This window comes from Lonchura striata, chromosome 1A (assembly GCF_050655825.1).
Source record: "Lonchura striata isolate lonStrDom1 chromosome 1A, ASM5065582v1, whole genome shotgun sequence".
NCBI classification, from domain to species: Eukaryota; Metazoa; Chordata; class Aves; order Passeriformes; family Estrildidae; genus Lonchura; species Lonchura striata.
Genome location: NC_140741.1, coordinates 59,603,927 through 59,622,560, shown reverse-complemented (window position 1 = coordinate 59,622,560; position 18,634 = coordinate 59,603,927). Strand labels below are relative to the sequence as shown.

Below are 18,634 nucleotides of genomic sequence, written 5' to 3'. Positions count from 1 at the left end.
TGTTAGGTCAGTTCAGCCCCAGCCAGATTTTGGAGGGATGTTAAGCAAAAATCTGTCTGCCCATTTATCAAGTACTCTCTCCTTGAAGAAACAGACTTCTCTACAAAATTAAGATGGTTTTATTAAAATTCAAATACTTTTGTTTGTTTTGCTAATATTTGTATGGCCTTTATTATCCAAAATATTTATGTATCCAGATGTGTTTGAAAATTCAAGCTGGCAGGCATTTTCCACTTACCATTTGTCATTTATCTGCAAAGTTGTTTCAATTATTCATCTGTGAAGCAGGAAAGAAACCACGGGATTTCAGTGTGCATATAGCAGCACTGGAAAGTAAATGACAGGTCCAGAAACTGCTGCTGTTCATCTCCTATAACTGTGAAATGGGCTTTGAATTCTGAATGTATTTATTTAAAAAATAAATAAAATTGAATTGGTCCTTGAGTAACTTGCAAAGCCAAACTCTCATTTCTTTTCATATTAATTTGATTTTATAGACATGAGACATCACACCAGTAGCTTGTTTGGGAAGTTTATTTAGTTGTTTTGGTAAAATTTCACATACATTTTATGTGTCTGGATTTTTAATTTATTACTTTATTATTTTAGCTCTTTGGTCTGCAAGGCAAGAAAAGCTGATACCACTGTTTGAATGTGATGCAAACACTAGAACTGCTAGCATTGAAAAGGGAATACATATATATATATATATATATATATATATATATCAATGTTTATAGATGCTTTTGTAGCAGATGGTAGTGTCAATGGTGTGGAGTTAGACACACCATTGACACTACCAATAAAACCCAAGAACACACTCAAAAATGCCTAGGCAGATTTCCATGTCTGCCTCTGCTTGCATTCATGGCAACTGTGGGCAGCAGATAAATCAGCGTACAGTTATCGAGCACTCACCTCTTCCAGCCTCCACCGGTTTATCAGCCTTAAGTAGGCACCAGGGTGTCCTGTAAATCTTTAACACAGGAATATATATCAACTATGTTGTGTTAGAAGTCTCTTCACAGTAGTACAAGAAAGCTCACAGTCTTGTTTTAATCTGGTGTTATCGTAATGTGACTGTTATAAGTATATAAGATACTATGCTGTAAAAAGTTTTATGGGTATTTTTGGAATAATCCTCATGAAGAACTACAGATAGTTTTACTTCAGTTTTATTTCAATACCAATATTCTGCTGTTGGATATTCAACATAGGCAGAGCAGAGGGAAAATCTGACTGAAACTGCTCATGTCAGTTTGGAAAATGGCTTTCAACTGCCAGTCCATTTCCTTACAATATATAATGCTCTGTGATGTCTCCTTTCCTGTGAAATCAGTGAAAATTTTAGTTTTCAATAAAAAACATAATTTTCTAACTATTCTCCTGCGTTTTTCCCCAAAGTTTTTCCTATATGTAAATAATCCATACTAATGGTTTCTTCTATTCAAACCTTCGCTACTAAAAAGGTCTTTTTTTAGGAGACTGACAGAAAGAGATATACAAATAATATATATTTAGATAGATACATAAATACACAAAATTCATCAATATAAAATATAAAATAAAAATATAATAGATAAAATAAATATATATGTGGGAAAAGCCCCCAAATGATAGCTCATAACTCACTCCTACACAGTTCAGGTAATGTAATCAGAACAGTTAACTTCCAACTGAAGTATCTTTCCCTTTCCCTTTCCCTTTCCCTTTCCCTTTCCCTTTCCCTTTCCCTTTCCCTTTCCCTTTCCCTTTCCCTTTCCCTTTCCCTTTCCCTTTCCCTTTCCCTTTCCCTTTCCCTTTCCCTTTCCCTTTCCCTTTCCCTTTCCCTTTCCCTTTCCCTTTCCCTTTCCCTTTCCCTTTCCCTTTCCCTTTCCCTTTCCTTTCCTTTCCTTTCCTTTCCTTTCCTTTCCTTTCCTTTCCTTTCCTTTCCTTTCCTTTCCTTTCCTTTCCTTTCCTTTCCATCTGTACAAATAACACACATAAAAAGGAAGTGAAATGACCTGCATGTATAGTATTGTGAGATGCATCTGTTTCCAATAGCAAAATTGTTAAGTTAATATTGAGACCATGTGGTGATAGGAAATGAAAACTGCATCTGTTTCTGGGCTTTTGAAAGGAGTATAAAACTGCAATCTGGTCTGCTTTGCTAGTATGGAATTTGCATTTTGATATGTGTGATAATATGGTCCATTTTGTTTCATTACAAACAATTTTATTTCTTCTCTCTACTTCATTTTGCATATATAAGTATGCAGACATCAATCCTACCTTCCAAGGAAGAATGCTATATAAAAGGTAGAGCTGTTCAGATTGACAAACTGAAAAAGAAACATTTTCAGAGTGAAGCTGTTCTCCCACTCCGATTCCGTACGAGGCTGCTCTGTGAAAAAAATGATCAGAGTTTCAGAGGCTTATTCAAATATCAATTTCCCTTGGCACAAAGGTTGCACACACCTGTAAGAGCTGGCAATATATTTTTAAATTAGCCTGCTGTTTTCAAAATATAACCTGGCAGAGGAAATTGTATCCAGAAGGAGCACTCAGCGAGTGAGCTTGTTGAGACTTAGAAATCTATTCTGGTGTCTGCATATATATGTATGAGACTGTAAGAAAGTGGTCGAGGTAATGCATATATTAAACATCCCATTTGTATTTAAGTGGTCGTTACAGGCTCAGTTTCTTCTCTTGTTTCCTTTTTTGTATCCTACCACAATGACTTTGCCAGTCCACCAAAGCTATTTAAATGCCTTTTTGTTAGAGATGCCCCACTGAACTGAAGAAAATCCTCCTGTTTCATGGATTTGCTCACATATATCAGCGGAATGTCACTGCATGACTCTCCTTCCTTGTCCCAGGGAGCTCATCACAAAAATCCAAGAAAAAATATTTTTCAGTGGATGGGCTAAGGCAAACAGGAAAGGGGAAGACATATTCTTGCCTTTAGGTATTTTTCCCCTATTCTCCATCTCAAGAAATATCAAGACAGAAGTTAACAAAACAATGTCCATGCCAACACACCAGTTCCATATTCTGGAACTACTTTCCAGCTGGCAGGAGCTTGTTGTTAGCTGACCATTGCTGTGAACAGGAGTAATCAGAGAAAAGGAGTTACTAATGGTGATTCTGAGTATCATAATGATAGTAATCATATTCTACTTCCAAAGCAGCCTCCAGTAAAGTACTAGAAGTACAGAAAAAGCAATAAACTTGATTCTCTTTGCATAGAGCTGTTCTTTCATTAGATGCCAGTCTGCAGGAAGGACAAGTTTGACCATAACAAGGCTGCTGCAGCTGAAGCTTTGCTCACATGCCCATCAGAGACAATGGTGATGCTCTGGAAAAGCACAGATGTGAGCTCTGAAAAAGGTCATGTAAAAGCTGAATGACATTGTCAATGTCCTCAATGTACTTTTGCTGACAGTTCGTCTTTGAGCTCATTACACTGATAAAGATAATTCAGATCAAATCAGTTCCTTAGGCCACCAGAGTAAAAATCACAAAAACATCTAAACAGCATCTAAAAAAACTTGACCTGCTGAATTTTCATACAAGTGCTTTCTGCAAAACGCAGACCTACCTTGATGACAACCTAACAGAAAGTAATCAAGCTTCAAGGTCTCTAGAATATATCTTACTGTCTGTCCCCAGGCTGTCAGGACATAGCTTGTACAATTTCTCAAACTTGAAGGTTGTCATATTTCTCAGCTGTAGTAAGGAGATATCTTCTCCATGGATATAGTATAGCAAAAATATTTTAAAACTACTGCATACAAATGAAGACTCTCAGTTTACTAAGGAATAAAAGAATAAAATTCTATTGTACACAGATATGTTTTGAACACATTACCAATGACTTCTGGGATGTAGAAAAGCCCTGTGAGTAGCTAAAATCAGTTGTTTCCTTTGAGCATCAGAGCATCAAAATCTGTCCATCTGGTCTAAAATAATTTACTGAGCATCATCAATGTACACAGGTTTCCAGGAGCTCAAAATAGTCTCCTCAAACCTCAAAATTGTATATGTGCATTAATATAGTTTGCTTAATAGGCCTTCAGCCAGAGTCTCATTTCAGGCTTCTTGACACTAAAGAGCCCTTGCCAATTGCCACCAGCTACTGCAATCTTCCAGATAGATCAGGATCTCCACAGATCCTGTCTGAGCCATGGATATATGAATGACAGCTTGTTGCTACCCCATTGACAGTGGATGCTCTCCTTAGAAAACAGGTTTCCTTGCTCTAGCATAAAGACTGCCTTTGCAAGTGAGCTGAAAGGATCACTGACGTTTAGAACATCTTGCAGTTTAGGTATAGGCAGAGCCAAATGTTTGATAGCCAGTCAGCACCTTATTTTCAAGCTATGAATTTGTTTTCCAGAAGTGACTCCCCTTTTCCATGTTTACAAACCCTGGAGGTTGTGAGTGCTATGTCTGTCTGAAAACTCATGCCTTTTCCTCTTAGGTAAAAATTTTGCATGTACTTATAGTAAACAATTTGTTTACATTCTTAGATGGTAGGGAGTTGAAACAAGAACAAAGGTGGATGATTGTTGTCACCACTCGTTGAATGGCACAGTACTTTAGTTTATATACTTTCATATTAGAAACTTAAGAAAAACATTAATTCCTACAGATTGCAAATTAGTTACAATTTTTCATATTTATGCAGTCATTTTGAATTTTATCATGGCATATGGACCAATAAATCAGTACAATGTTATTCAATTTTATATTTAACATTACTTACCTAAATTTGTCAGGAAAAGAGCAACTTTTTCATACAGCTGTAACAGAGAAGAAACAGCCTCTTATTTACCTGGATGGCTCAAAAATGTAGAACTGCTTTCTAGGGAGAGAAGATATTAAATCTGACATGCAGATGATTTCTGTGATGTTCTGATAATGACAATAAAACTACATAATAATACAGCAATGATATAAACAAACAAGAAAAAGTAAAGTTTTTATATCTCATACTCATCCATAATATATGGAGAAAAAATGCTGTCAACTGTCTCTATTTTATATACAGAGTGAAAAAGGGTGAGAGAATTTTTCCAAAAAGAAAAGCGAAACAACAACACAACTGAGATTTTTGTTTTAGTTACTTATGGAACATTCACCTCACAAGAAAATAATCACCCTAGAAGAGCATGCTATGGTATGTTTGATATGTTGGTTATTTGGGGATTTTTGGTTTTGTTTGGCACTTTGGTTCTGAGAGGAAAGACACAAGGGGAACAGGGTTACTTCAGAGCCAATCTTTAGTAATCTCCACCACCAGACACATTTCTTAGTCTGAGCCATGTCATTTTTTATCCTAAATGGAATCTTCCTCACTTTCAGGTACTGTGCTCTCAAACTCTCCAGGAGACTCCAAACTTTGTTAAGATTACAAAACTAACTTGGAGGGTTTTCAGAATCAGTATTTGCAAAGGAGTTTTGAACCTATTAACTACATCACCAACACTATCAGAATTAGAGTAAATGAATACAATTATTTTAATTTGCTTTAAATTAGTCTGGAGCCTGTTCCTACAAATAGCTAAATGCCCTTAATTCTCACTGACACCTGCAGGAATACAATCTTCTCATATTTCAGGCTCAAGTATTTACTTACTCCTACAGTGCATATCAGCAATGTTTCTTTTTATTTGCAGTTATCCTTAGAATCTCTTGCTTAAATTGAGTTATGTATTGTTTACAGATCAAACTGCCTGCTTAAGAGCTGAAGTCATCCTGAAATCTCTCATCCATGTTAATGGCCACTTCATGCTTAGAATAGCTTTCCACTGCCTTTGGAGTAAATGGTTTTGTTTCAAGTAATGAAAAAGGTAGTTTCTTCTGGGTTTAAAAGCATCTCTTAAGGGCAACTGTAAATGTGCTAAATGTCTGAATCATTTATATCCTGATCCCAGCAAGGAGTGTGGTTTTTTTACAAATGTTCACTGCTCTACAGAAGGGTTTATTAAAACTTTAATTTGTTGCTGTTCCATTTGGAACAGTAAGACTGTGTTAGAGATTTTGTTAACAACATTTGGATCTAATTATCTGCTACTGTCCTTTATCACTACTACACTCAAGGGACCCTGTTTGGGATCACATTCTGTTCTCTCTTCGTGTTTTCCATAGGCAATATTATTGCAATTAACAGTTTTACATAGCCTAGGTAAAGCTAGTGATTGTTTTCAGGTCAGGCTGAAAGATTATCTGGGAGACATTGTGCTTGAGGGTCATTTTGTTCCGTTGTGATGGATGTGTCAGAAGAGGTACCTAGTGCTCAGAACATCTGGTCTGGAATTTACTTGTGGTCTAGACCTTTCCCCTGATGCTTTGAGAGGCTGTCAACTTCCATCAGAATCACTACTGGTTTTCAAGGCTTCTAGCAATGAATTCTCTACTGCTATGCACATCTTGCTCTGTTATGCGTTTATTACTGTATCTTTTCTTGCTCTTCTGACACTTTTCTTGAGACACAGTTTATTCAGGATTCTACTACCTGAATTGCTTCTGGGGATTTTTCTTCTCTCAAAAGAAATCCCACGATTACCCTTCAGTAAACTACATTAATCTATAATGGAAAGCATTTTGACCTTTTGAAAAACGCTTCTTTTGAAAAACGCTTGCAGTTTCAAATTTTGTGGATCTTTTTCTTCCATGAGCTATATCCAGATCTAAGGTTGTGGTGTTTATCAAATGGTGATGAGTACTAGGCTAGAGAAATCCACCTTCGCAGTGCTCCACTTATTTGATTATTTTAGGAAATAAAGCAAAGTTTCTCAAAAGGCACTTTCAAGCAATCTTCCATTATTTAAAAGAAAAATCTCAGAGCTGTAAAACTCTTTGGGAATGAAGAAATTTTGTTTGTGCAGCATTTCTTTGTTGCTGCTTCACTGCATATACAATGACTTATACTGAGAACTTGAAGATGGATGTTGCACTGGCATAGATACATATATAGTATTCATTTTTTTTTCTTTTATGCTTATTGTGTGCTCTAGGTGGAGTAAAGAAAATTCCCCAAAGGTGGAGACAAAACCCAATAAAATAAAAATAACATAAAGGAAGAGAGCCCTCAGTACAATCTCAGACAGAAAACCAGTTTTCTCCTTTCTGCCCTTTCTCAGCCTATAGTCCCACCTAAGGAAAAACACAGGAAAAACAACAGTTCTAGATAGACTGTCTTATTCAGTAATCCAGTCTTGCCTATGCCAAAAGGAGAAGCAAAGTCCTGCAGCAAAGACTCTTGGAATTTCCTGCCATATAAAAAGGACCCATCAAAAATAATTTTTAGATCATGGGAATGTTTGGATACTGCACAGGAAAGAAATAAGTCTTCAAGCCAGCCTTGGAAATTAGGAGACTTGAAATAACATCTCATCTTTTCCCTAGGAAGTAAATCAGCATATCTCCTGGAGTGAAGCTTAACAAACTGTTTGCAGAAGATGCTTGCTATTGAGTAGGCAGAGATACTCCACCCTGGCTCCAGTACCCATCTGGTTTGTAGGCTGAAACCTCTTCCCCTAAAAGGCATTCTTATAATGTCAATTCACCAAACCTCATAGTGAAAGTCCACACACGTTGTACCAAGAGCAGCAAAGAGCAGACACATTGCTATCAGAGCAATGTAACAGGGTATCAGCATCTCAGTGGAAGGAGGGAACTAATTTCCTGTCTAATCTATGCTATACTCACTTACTCTACTGTTGCCACATAGAAATTCCATTTCTGTCTTTGTCCCAGGTCTGGTTCCAAACCATCCCAAAATGAGCTGCCATCAGCCAGCCCCACTGCAGTGCAGCCAGGCCATGTCTCTGGTGCACGCTGGCAAAGGCTATGGGCAGCTCTGGAACAAATCACATCTGCTCAAGCCTCGTGAAGCTTTCAGCTCAAGAGAGCTCTGCTTATTGACATTGTGTCTCTATATACATATCCTCATTGGAAAATTACCATAACAGCTGAAATCTGAATTACTGAAAATAGTGTAAATAAGAACTTAACTTTGTCACTATATTTTTAAGAAAGCCATCAAAACACAATTAAAAAGAAGAATATTAATGAAGTGGACAGAAAACTGTATACATATAAAAGGGAAAGAAGTGGCAGGGGATGAAGCAGGGGTATGATCCTGTCTCCCTAAAATATTTTCAGAATATTCAAACATACTTTACATAATATTTTGGGTTTGGAATGTGCTTTATATAAATAGTAAATTATGTCCATAAACAATAATTCCATGTCTGGCTTAGCAAGACACTCCACTCCTGCTGAAAAAGGAAGTGAAAGCATTTGGTTGTCTGCTGACTGAGATATCTACTGCTCTGGTGGCTTAGGTATACCTTTGGATATGTTAATTTTACTCACCACATTCAGTAGCATGATGATGCAAAAGTTGATGCACACTGCAGTCCCTGTAGTTGCAACCTGAGAGTTATTCCTGATTAAAGCCCATTTAAAGGCAGCAAAAGTGCTGACAGTCACAACACGGTAAATAACAATGCCAAAAACAGCAGCGATCACCACACAGATCTAAAGGAAGAAAAAAATCAGAGAGAGGAACCTGAAAACTTCCAGTGGAATAGGAGTAGTTACTTTCTCCCTGAAACTCTCAAAATGAAATGAAATTAAAGACTTTAAAAGTACATTCCTTTTGATTCCAGAGGAAGGTTTCAACATGATATTTTTTCTTGTTATGTTCTTTTTATTTCTCATAATGAAAAATATAGTTGAAATAATATTAAAATAATATTTAGCTTTAAAATTTTTCTTGAAAATGTTCCTTTTCTTTAGCATTAGTGTGAGAAACAGTATTGCCAGCTCTGGGAATTAGAAATTTTCCTTATCTTCACATGAAAGCTAAGCAAAGGCTAGTCTCAAGCTGCTGTTGCAGCTTGATGGTATCATACTTGGGATGGATTCTGTGAACTGATGGACTTCACACTTCACACAAATGTCTCCATTTGTAAGCACTGCCTCAAAAACAGCCCTGCCAAGCCAGCCTAGCTAGCCGTTTCTTCCTTCAGTTCTGGAAAGTTTCTACCTAGAGAAGGTAACCAGTTTGATTGTCCTTGTGATTTCTCTGATGAAACTTTCAGGAAATATGACAGAATGAGAAAGCCACAGCTGAGCCAGGCTGCTTAGTCACTTAATGTACCTTTTGCAACAGTTGAGCTGTATTATTTACTATACTGTGAGAGTCTACGCTGAGAAATTTTGAGAACTGCTCTAACTTGAAGTTTGATAAGTGTTTATCTCCTGTTATAGATGTAACTAAAAAAAAATCTTATCTAAATGGTCAAAAAAAGTGTCATTTTCTGCCTTGCTGGAAGCCCATGCTAGGCCAACAATAAAAATAACTTCAGTGAAAATAATTTTTGTCCAGTTTTAAGGGCTGTTATAGGGACAATAATTTGTGGTGCATGCATTTGAGAGCAAGGCTACACTCTCTGGCAATTTGAGTAAGATCTATCACTAGTCTAAGAAGATTAATGACTGAGTTTGTACAAGGTAAAATACTGCCATCCTTCAAGGAAAGAAACATGGGGAAAATACATAAAATATCAGAGTTGTAGTATAAATTGTTGTAGTTATAGTATCTGAGCAGAGACTGCAGTCCTGAATATGCATCCTCAAGGGCTGAGTCAGGGTGTCCATCCACCTGGAGCACCAGAGCACAGTTCATCTCAATAATGCTTTTGCCTTTCTTGACCTAGATTGTTTTGGACAATTTTGGAGCCATCAATTTCTTGCTGTCCTCTGCCCTGTTGCTGGGTTTGCTCACCTACCTGGCTCTCCACAGCTCCTGAGGCTGTACACATCTACCATTTTCTTGTCTCCTGGAAAAGCCCCAGTGAATTCCATGGCAGTCTGTTGGTTCCAGACCAGCACTGTGTTTTCAAGACCAGCACTACCACACCTGTTGTCATGTGAATAACAGCCCACATCTGCTTCACTGAAATTAGAGGATGGGGGCGTTTCTGCAGAAGTTCATGCAGCTCTCTGTTAGGAGATTTTGCTGCTCCTTTTAGTTTTGCATAACTAAAGGGATAAATACATCATTTTAATCGAGGAACATTGGTTTCTCCATTTTGACTGCACTAGGAATATTAAGTCTCTTTACTCATCTCCTCAATACACTGAGAAACTAGGTTGTATTAACATCATTAAGCACTCTATGCATCTTATTTAGGTTCTCTGGGAAGTTTGAACAACTGCTTCTCCTATGGCAACTTTCCCTGTCACTCTGCACTGTCTGCACAGGGAAGGCAACCAGTGAGCTAATTCAGCCAGCTGAAGTTGGTGCCTGAATGTGATAGTGTCACTATTCTGGCATATGTCACTACGTACGGTGTCCCAGGTGTAGCCTTGAAGAAGGGATTAGCTATCTGTGAGACTCAGTCAAGAGTGAACCAGTGTAGGACTTGACAGAAACTCAAGTGATTTGCTCTGTAGATTTCAACATGCATAGAGTTTATTCCACTTCCAAGCAGTCATATCCAATATTTACCTACTCTACTAGCAGAGATAATGATATTTTGTTCTTTTTCAACTGGTAAATAAATAAAAGTTCTCAAACCATAAAAAATATTCCAGATGCAGAAACGATGAGTCTGCTGCATTTATCTGCAAATGCTTGATAAGGCTCTGGCTTCCCAGATATGGGGTTCATTCGTTCTTTCTTGGAGTATTTGGCTTCAAACTGCGGACGTATTTCCTCCTAAAGAGCAGACAGATAATGTTCACATACAGCACAGCTAGAAAAAACTCTGTAGGAAACTTCAGATCTTTTATCAGATCACTGTTCTAGGGAATTACATCTTTGAATTCAGCAGCTGGCACAGCTACTATAAAGGCTGAGCTGGGAAATCAGGTCTCTTTCATGAGAACTAGAATAAATCACTATACTCATAAAAGTAAGTACTAAAAGTATTTAGTAAAATCCTCAGTTAGCTATTCCTCTAAATAATGCTCTTTCAAAACTATGTGGCTGCATTAAAAATCATTCTAAGATTGATACCACAGAATTTTTCAGTCTGAAATTATCCTATTGATACTGGAAATTTACAACTAAGAAAAAAAAAACAAACCCAAAACCAAACCTTCTTTTTCCAAGCCTAATTGCTGATTGTTAGGCATTTGGTTAGGCTTCCATTACCAGCAAAAGCTTCTTAGTATTTGAAGAAGGATCCATGCCATCTGATGCTGCTCAATTATTTCTTAACTCGGACAGTATTATTATTATTATTAGGAGGAACAACTTCCAGCAGCAGAAGTGTCAAAGCCTGCTTTGCCATTAAAAACCCTCTTGTGAAATGAAACCTGGGGATTACTTGGGGAGAGATTTGGTTACATCTGTTTACAGCATTGCCAGAAGACAGGATCACCCCGGTGCAGGTGACATCTGCAGTAGTGCTGCCCCTCTGCCCTAACATCACCAAGAGCCACGTGTCCTGCACACCTCGTTCCAGTCTGGCATCCAGGACACTGTCAGAGGTGAGATAAAGCACTGGGCTGGGAGGATGGACTTTCACAAATGCTAGCAGATATTAGAGCACTGTTTGTAGTACTCTGCTGTATACTGGAGAGCTGCTCTGCAGTGCAGCTGGCTACAAGGGAGCAGACAAGAACCAGTTTACAAACTTCAGTCCCTTCCAGCCCTTCAACTGCATGGACTGACTGAAGCTGGAAATGCTCAGACCTTAAATGACTGTACTGAAATAGGTGAATGTTAACTGCTCACACAAGTCTTCAGAATGTAAATAAAGGTGAGATATCCTAAATCCTACATTCTTTTTTAAAAAATTCCTGTAAAGGGGGAAGAAGTCATGTCTCATTCTCCTCATTCCAAGTTTTGACGATGCTTTCTCAACACAGTTAATTTCCAAATTCATGCAGCAACCTGGTATCAAGTTATAAAAACAAATAAAGAGGCATGTATGCCTAGCTGCAATGCCTCTGTAACTAATTATGTGCTTGAGGGAACCAGCCATACCTCAGCTATACAGAAAGGCTAAGCATGTTTCTATGGAGGCAGAGTAATACCCTGTTCTTATTCTGTTTTGCTCAAGCTGTTCCTGCCATATCAGGGCTGAAGGAAGCTGAGCAGACCGTAATCTGGCAAAAGGAGCAATGTAAGTAGTATTCCTGTGTGCCCAGGGGCATGGAAAAGGACAGAGTGTGATAGCTGTGAAGCAGAGTTCCTGAGAATTTTATCCTGTAGATTGCACAAGGGCTCTGCCAGCTGGCTTGTCATAGACAAGAAACCTTTACTTCTTTGCACCTCTCTCGGAGCCAAGGTTTGATTATCTTTTACAATCTGCAGTGTAGGGAAGTTCTTATCATATCCACATGTCCTATAATCTCCAGCTGATGCAAGTAATGCAAATGCTATTTTTAGACATTCTCAAAAAAAAAAATTGGAAATCTGGCATGACACTTTGTACCTGTTTAATGATACTCAGCAATGCTTGGGCAAGTAAACAGTACTGTGTCTAGCTGAGGTTAATGATACAAAGAAGGAGACACTGAAGAAACAGAAAAAATATGCTACAAGTAACAACAGAAACCAGATTTCATCTGAGAGTGCCAGGAACTGCATGCAGTTGGTTTCTTGTGGTGCACCCACCCAAGACACCTTTGCTCTCCATGTCTCCCACCTTGTACCTGGTTTGCAAGAACAGGAAATCCAGATATGTGGGGTTGAAAGAGCCATAGCTCAGCTCATATCCCCAGACTGAGAGGCCTGAACATTGCAGGGGTTGCTGTATGCTTTTCTTGGGTGAGAATCTAAAGTGGTAAGGAATTCACAAGGTTGCATATCTGAATAAGTGCAATTCTCCTTTCTATCGTCTTCATTGTTTAATTTACTTGTCTCTTCATTTAGAACAGGAAGGTGATAACTAAGAGATAGGAAGCCTTATAAATTGTGTTTTTTTGATGTATTGTTGCTAGGAATTAATAAATTTCCCTTTGTAAGAAAACCTTGTTTTTCAATTTGACAATGGAAATTAAAGAAAGCAAAGGCTAGACACATATTGTTAATAAAATAACAATCTTCATTATCAAAAGCCTGAGATTTAAAATGGTAATTAGAACTCTTTAATCGATGTCTTTGAAATAACTAATAAAGGCAATCAGCTGATTTTGTCTAGTGATAACTGAATGGAAACCAGAGAGGAAATTTAATTAGCAGTGATTTTATTAGAAAGTAGCACTTTAGGAGAAAAATTTTCACCTGTCAAAATTCTCATTGGCTTCTTACTGACATACAGCTTCCCAATGAAACTCCACAGGATTAATCTTTTCCAATCTACATAAAACAGACTGTTCTCCTTCCTTCCCATTTCTCACACATGGATAATTCCAACTTTTTCATAAGATAAACCCTATTGATTTCTGAAATATGAAATATGGAGTAATGTGAATTGCCTTAGACCAGGTCTTTGTGCTCTAGAAGAGCTACTCTACATTTCTTTGTGAAATACCTCCTTTTTTCCCCAAGAATTTTCTAATCCTTCAACAGGTAAATTATTGAAATAGTCCCATCCTTCCTAATCCAAGAATATTGTCCTCTATAGCCCAGACATAGAAAAAGAATTTGTAGATTGAAAATTTGAATCTTGATCACCAGTACAAGTATAGCATCCCCAGAAGTAAGTCTCCAAGGAAAGTCTGTGGTTTGCAGGTGAAGACAATGGCAAAGTGAAGAGGTGGGCTTTGAACCACAGAGCAGGAAAATGTCTCCACACTTCCATCTGGAGCACCCAATCCCAAACTGTGTCTTTCTCAGGGGAGAGTGCACTTCCAATGGAAAAGTACAGCATTAGCTACACAAGCAGAGGAGGCTGTGCCATTGGGCTGACCCCGAAGCTGGGACATGCTCAGCTGTGCCGTAGCTGTGGGCACTGGGGGCTGTAGCATCTTCAAAAAAGATACCTCTGGGAGGCAATCAGCTCCACCTCTTTGGATGCCACTGCATGCTGAACTGATGCCTCAAATGCCAATGAGATACTGATGTTCTAATTACTGGACACACAAATCTTTGAGAAGCAGCCTGTTGAGTTCCTATGAGCATCTTTAACCTCTAATTTGAGAAAGGTACAATCTGGCACACTGCTTCTGAAAAAAACTTCTACTTCCTGCTGTAGAGACTCGTAAGATTCCCTCTAGAACTGTAAGGAGGTGCACTGAATAGCTCTTGAACAGGTACAGTCACCACTACTCCTGACAAGAGATTTTGTTGACACAGTTTACTGGAAAAATTCTGGTAAGAATAAAACACCAGCTGATATCAACAGGGGACAAGTATCCTCTGAAAATTATCAACATGCAAATATCATCCTGCATGCCAAACTGAAATAATCTGCCAGGGGAATATAAATATATCTTATTAAAAAAGAAAAAAATGGGGGGAAAAAAGAAAGGGAAAAGAAAAAAAATCGAAGTGTCACTTAAGGACAACCTTACCAGGAAATTCAATATTTGTATATTAACTGATCATAGAAGATTCAGGTGGATGGCTTTATAATTCAGCATAATCCCAAATGCAGGTATGTTGAATGGTGAAAGATGAAGATATATAACATCCCAAACTATAAACATCTGCAAGACCAAGCTTCCTGGGAAAAATGTAAAGAGGTTCTCATACTGCACTTACTTTTGTATTTTGTTTGTTTAAACAAACATTCCAGGAACACAGAGAAAGCTATAATTGTCAATTGGAAATTGCAATTTGGTACAGCTTTTTCTTAGCAGTCAGCATTGGCAGCAGTGGCTTTTTTTGCAGCTAGCCATGAGAAGACATGATCCCTGCAGACCAATCCTGAGCTCTCTATGAACCTCAGGCAGGACTGTCTCAATCCCTTTGTGACTTGCCAGAATTGGAAAGAACAGTCTGCTGATCTCAGAAAAGTTGAATCAGTATTAGAATATTTCCTATAATTAGGAAGATAGTCCTGGGGTATCACCCAGAACTGACTGAACATGTGCATGGATAACAACATTCCTGTTATAAAGAAATTAATTTCCAGTTCTGTAAGTTATTTCATGTTACATTCTTGAGTTATTTTCTTAGTAATTAATAATTTAAAAGAAAATCCTACCAGCAATTCCACCATTTCATGGCCTCATTGAGATACTTTGCCTCATACAGACAAAAATCCCATAACTCAGAAGTCTGTTTCTGTGCTGGCAAGATTGATAAAAAAGCAAATCTTCCACCAAAGTAGGGATGTAGAGGTTCAGCTTCACTGAGACCACTACAGCAGTCTCTTACCATCACTCCAAGAGCTTCTGTAGAGTAAGGAGAGCAGACTTGTAGACACCTATATGTCCAAATCCCACTGGAGGAGAAATTTTTCTTTAAAACTCATTGAATCTTGCTTTTCTCCTGCATGATAAAACCTTCTAGCTCTATTTAGACCTGAATTCTCAGTCCCAAGAGCATGTGGTTAATTTCTGGTGACCACTAGAGGAAAAGATTAAGGCTATTTTCTGAATTATAGTGTTTTCCCTAAGGGGATTTCCTGTACCAACACTGAATGAATTAAGTCATCTCTCTCTCTCTCTCTCTCTCTATCTCTCTCTCTCTCTCTCTTTCTCTCTCTCAGATAACCAGCACCTGAAGGTTCAGAAGCTGGTACAAGCCTCAAAAGGCTTTCCTTCCATCAGTACTCTCAGTGACAAACTAAAAGAATAGATACAATCTCATTTGCCAAAATTCAAAGTCCCCTGGGCTGTCAAGAATTTCCAGCTTTCAAAATAAAAATGCATTTCTCCCATAGTGCATTTCTTCCCTGAAATCTTTCAAATTAATTTAGATTTACAAAAGTGTGAAAAAAGAAGACAGTTTAGCCTGGAGAAAGTTTCTTTACATTCCGGAGGAAACATCTGAGAAGAAAAATCCTTATTTCATAGTTTATAAAGATTTAAAAAATGAACTGAAAATAAATGCAAAATAAAACCATACATTTTCAACCAAATAATTTTGTATTAAAGATTAAAGAGTACATGTTTTTATACAAACCTCTTCTTCTTCCCAGTCTATCAAGTCCCAGTCATAAGCAATTACTGCTCTCCTTCTTTTCCAAAACTCCAGAAAAACAGTGGCTAGAGCATGTAGGGAAAAAGATGCAAAATTGTTTTTAAGTCAAGAAAATGTTAATGACTATCACAGAACTATTAAATGAAGCTGTTACATTATTTTAATTTCTTTGCATAAATGGGTTCCTTTGAACAGCAAATCATGCTCATGATCAAAACTGCTTTCAAAAAGCATTGCTTTCTAAGGATTAGTTTGCTTGCTTCAAGTATGATTGAGGCTTTAGAGATTTCATTTAGTGCTAAATGAGAATGTTTAATTTCTAACCAACCAAGGGAGTGCTCTCAAAGAATAAAATTGTTCCTGTGAGTCATCACTGCTAGATAAAGCAGATTTCTGATGAAGCTAAGGGGTTTCTTGGGGCCATTGAACATAAAGGACTAACTTTCTTTCTTTGAAGACCATTTACATTACACAGAAACCAGAACCCAGAGGAAACACAGTCCAGTGCATTTGAAAATGTGTAGAGTACTACTGGGCAAACAGGAACTTCTGGTTTGCACCTTTTTAATTCAACCCCCCCTTTTTTTAACAGTATGTGAGTTCATATATGGGGTGTGGTGTTTATGTCTGATAGTTAAATATTCTGTAGTACAGCCCTTATTGATAGAGTTCAAGATGGAGTAACAGGCCTGCACATGATTGCTATGGGAAGACAACTGGGAGTAAATTTAGAGAAAGCTGGGAGGTTATATTCATATTCTGAACAGAAGTTAGAACAGTACATAAATTACAGGGTAAAATGCAGTTGCTGCTCCCTGGATGGAATGCGGGTGGCATGCCCGAAACCTATTCCACCATGACTGCCCATATACCTAATCTGCAAATTTAAGCACGTGCTAAGGGGAATGGAATGGAGGGTGGAGCAGAATGGAGACACAGAGGTCAGGCTCTGATGTAATCCTTGCCGGGAGGGGAACTAAATGGTCCTTTACAGCTGATAAACGGCACAGCACCTGTCAGCCAGGGGAGACAGGAGAAGGTGTCTTGCTGCTGAGCCAGCAACTGTGGTGAAATCGGTGTCCCTGGATGAACTGGGTTCATTAAAACCTAACTATATTAACACACACCTCCATCCCAAAGTTACCTGCCTTCAAGGTACGACCTCTCCTCACTGGGCATGCACTTTATATTTCATTGACTATATCTTTAAGAGAGAAGGGAGAGAATTTTACAGCTATCAATAACAAAAGTGTGTATCACTAGAGCCATTCAAGTGCCGTCTAAATGTAAACAAATAGTATAAAAGTAAGTTAAGAATGGGGAAAAGTTAGAGAAGACTCCACCATAACTTCTGGGATCAGGGAACGGGCTGAACTTGTCTCCTCCTCCAAAGGAATGTTTATTGGGTAATAATTCTATTCTATGCTTGCTGAATGATCATCTTGAGCTAGGTTTGATTGATGATTACACCTTGTCTGGATATTGCTTTGAATACATTTTTGCAGTCAGGTACTGTCACTGTCAATCTTTGAACTTTAACCTGTCACAATTTTCCACTGACAGTGTGTATATTAATAAAGAGTGTTGTCCCCTAAACTGTTGGTGTGAGTCCTTCAAGAGCTCTGGCAGTTTCCAGCAATGCGTACACATGAATTAAAGTGTGAAGACCTGGGAGGGGGTCTCTCTTCTGCTGTTGGTGTGTGTCCCTGAACAAGTCACTCAAACCATCCTCTGAGCCAGTGGGTAGCTCAGTGGAGAGTCACCATAACAGGGCATTGACAGAGTGATCAGACACAAAAGTATTGGCTTTCCTGGAGCACTGAAAGACCAATCAAATACAAAGGATTTGAGGAAATACCCACTTTGATATGACAACTGTGCTCTCATTTTGTGATGGAAAGAAAAATCAAGGAAACAGTAATAGCAAAATATGCTCCTAATCCAAAGATTAATACTCAGCCTGCTTAAATATACAGCAGTGTTAAACATTTATTTTGTGTAAAGGATCTGAAACTACTTAAAGTTAACACAAATCAATGGGCAGGCTTCCTCTCCCCCTGTGAAGCAGAGAGGAAGGCTGCCCTTTATTGCTCACTGAGAAGTAGCAGCTTGATAACCAAAGAACATAAACCTCTTTGTTCATCAGCTAGCACAGTACCAGCTGTAACAGTGTCACAATAGTCTGGCAATGTAATTCACATCCAGTCATAAAAGCATCTCCTTAATGGGCTGTTTGCCCTCCTGCAGCATATTGATAAAAATGGGACCTGATACTAAGTACTGACATCAGTTTGGCAAAAGTTAATTTTTAGACAGTAAGAATTGTGTTTTATTGTACTAGTCAGTGCCGTGAAAGTGTGCTTAGGAAATAAACATTACAAGCAGACAAAGTAAGGTATCAAAAGCATGTGTAAGGAAGCAGATATTTGGTTTGAGCGCATTTTCATGTATCAGGTAATTATTTTTCTCCAAGCTGGAATTACGCCAAGTAACAACCACTTTGATTTTAGTCTAATAGAGAGTCATGAGCCTAATGCTTCTATAAATGTTTGTAATAGTTACAGTATGATTGGTTGTGATCAGCAAAATCAG

At 38.1% G+C, this 18,634-nt stretch overlaps 1 protein-coding gene across 16 annotated transcripts in view; it reads right to left on the bottom strand.

Annotated features, from left to right (window-relative positions):
• ANO4 (anoctamin 4) overlaps positions 1–18,634 on the bottom strand; it is a 200,469-nt gene that overhangs the window by 19,555 nt on the left and 162,280 nt on the right. For all 16 annotated transcript variants that reach the window (XM_085568934.1, XM_085568926.1, XM_085568921.1 and 13 more), the window contains 6 exons: positions 16,025–16,107; positions 10,577–10,717; positions 8,365–8,529; positions 4,748–4,784; positions 2,272–2,383; positions 919–976 (listed from right to left, as the gene is read on the bottom strand). In XM_085568934.1, coding sequence (XP_085425060.1) covers positions 919–976; positions 2,272–2,383; positions 4,748–4,784; positions 8,365–8,529; positions 10,577–10,717; positions 16,025–16,107 — 596 coding nt within the window. The remainder of the gene's footprint in view (positions 1–918; positions 977–2,271; positions 2,384–4,747; positions 4,785–8,364; positions 8,530–10,576; positions 10,718–16,024; positions 16,108–18,634) is intronic.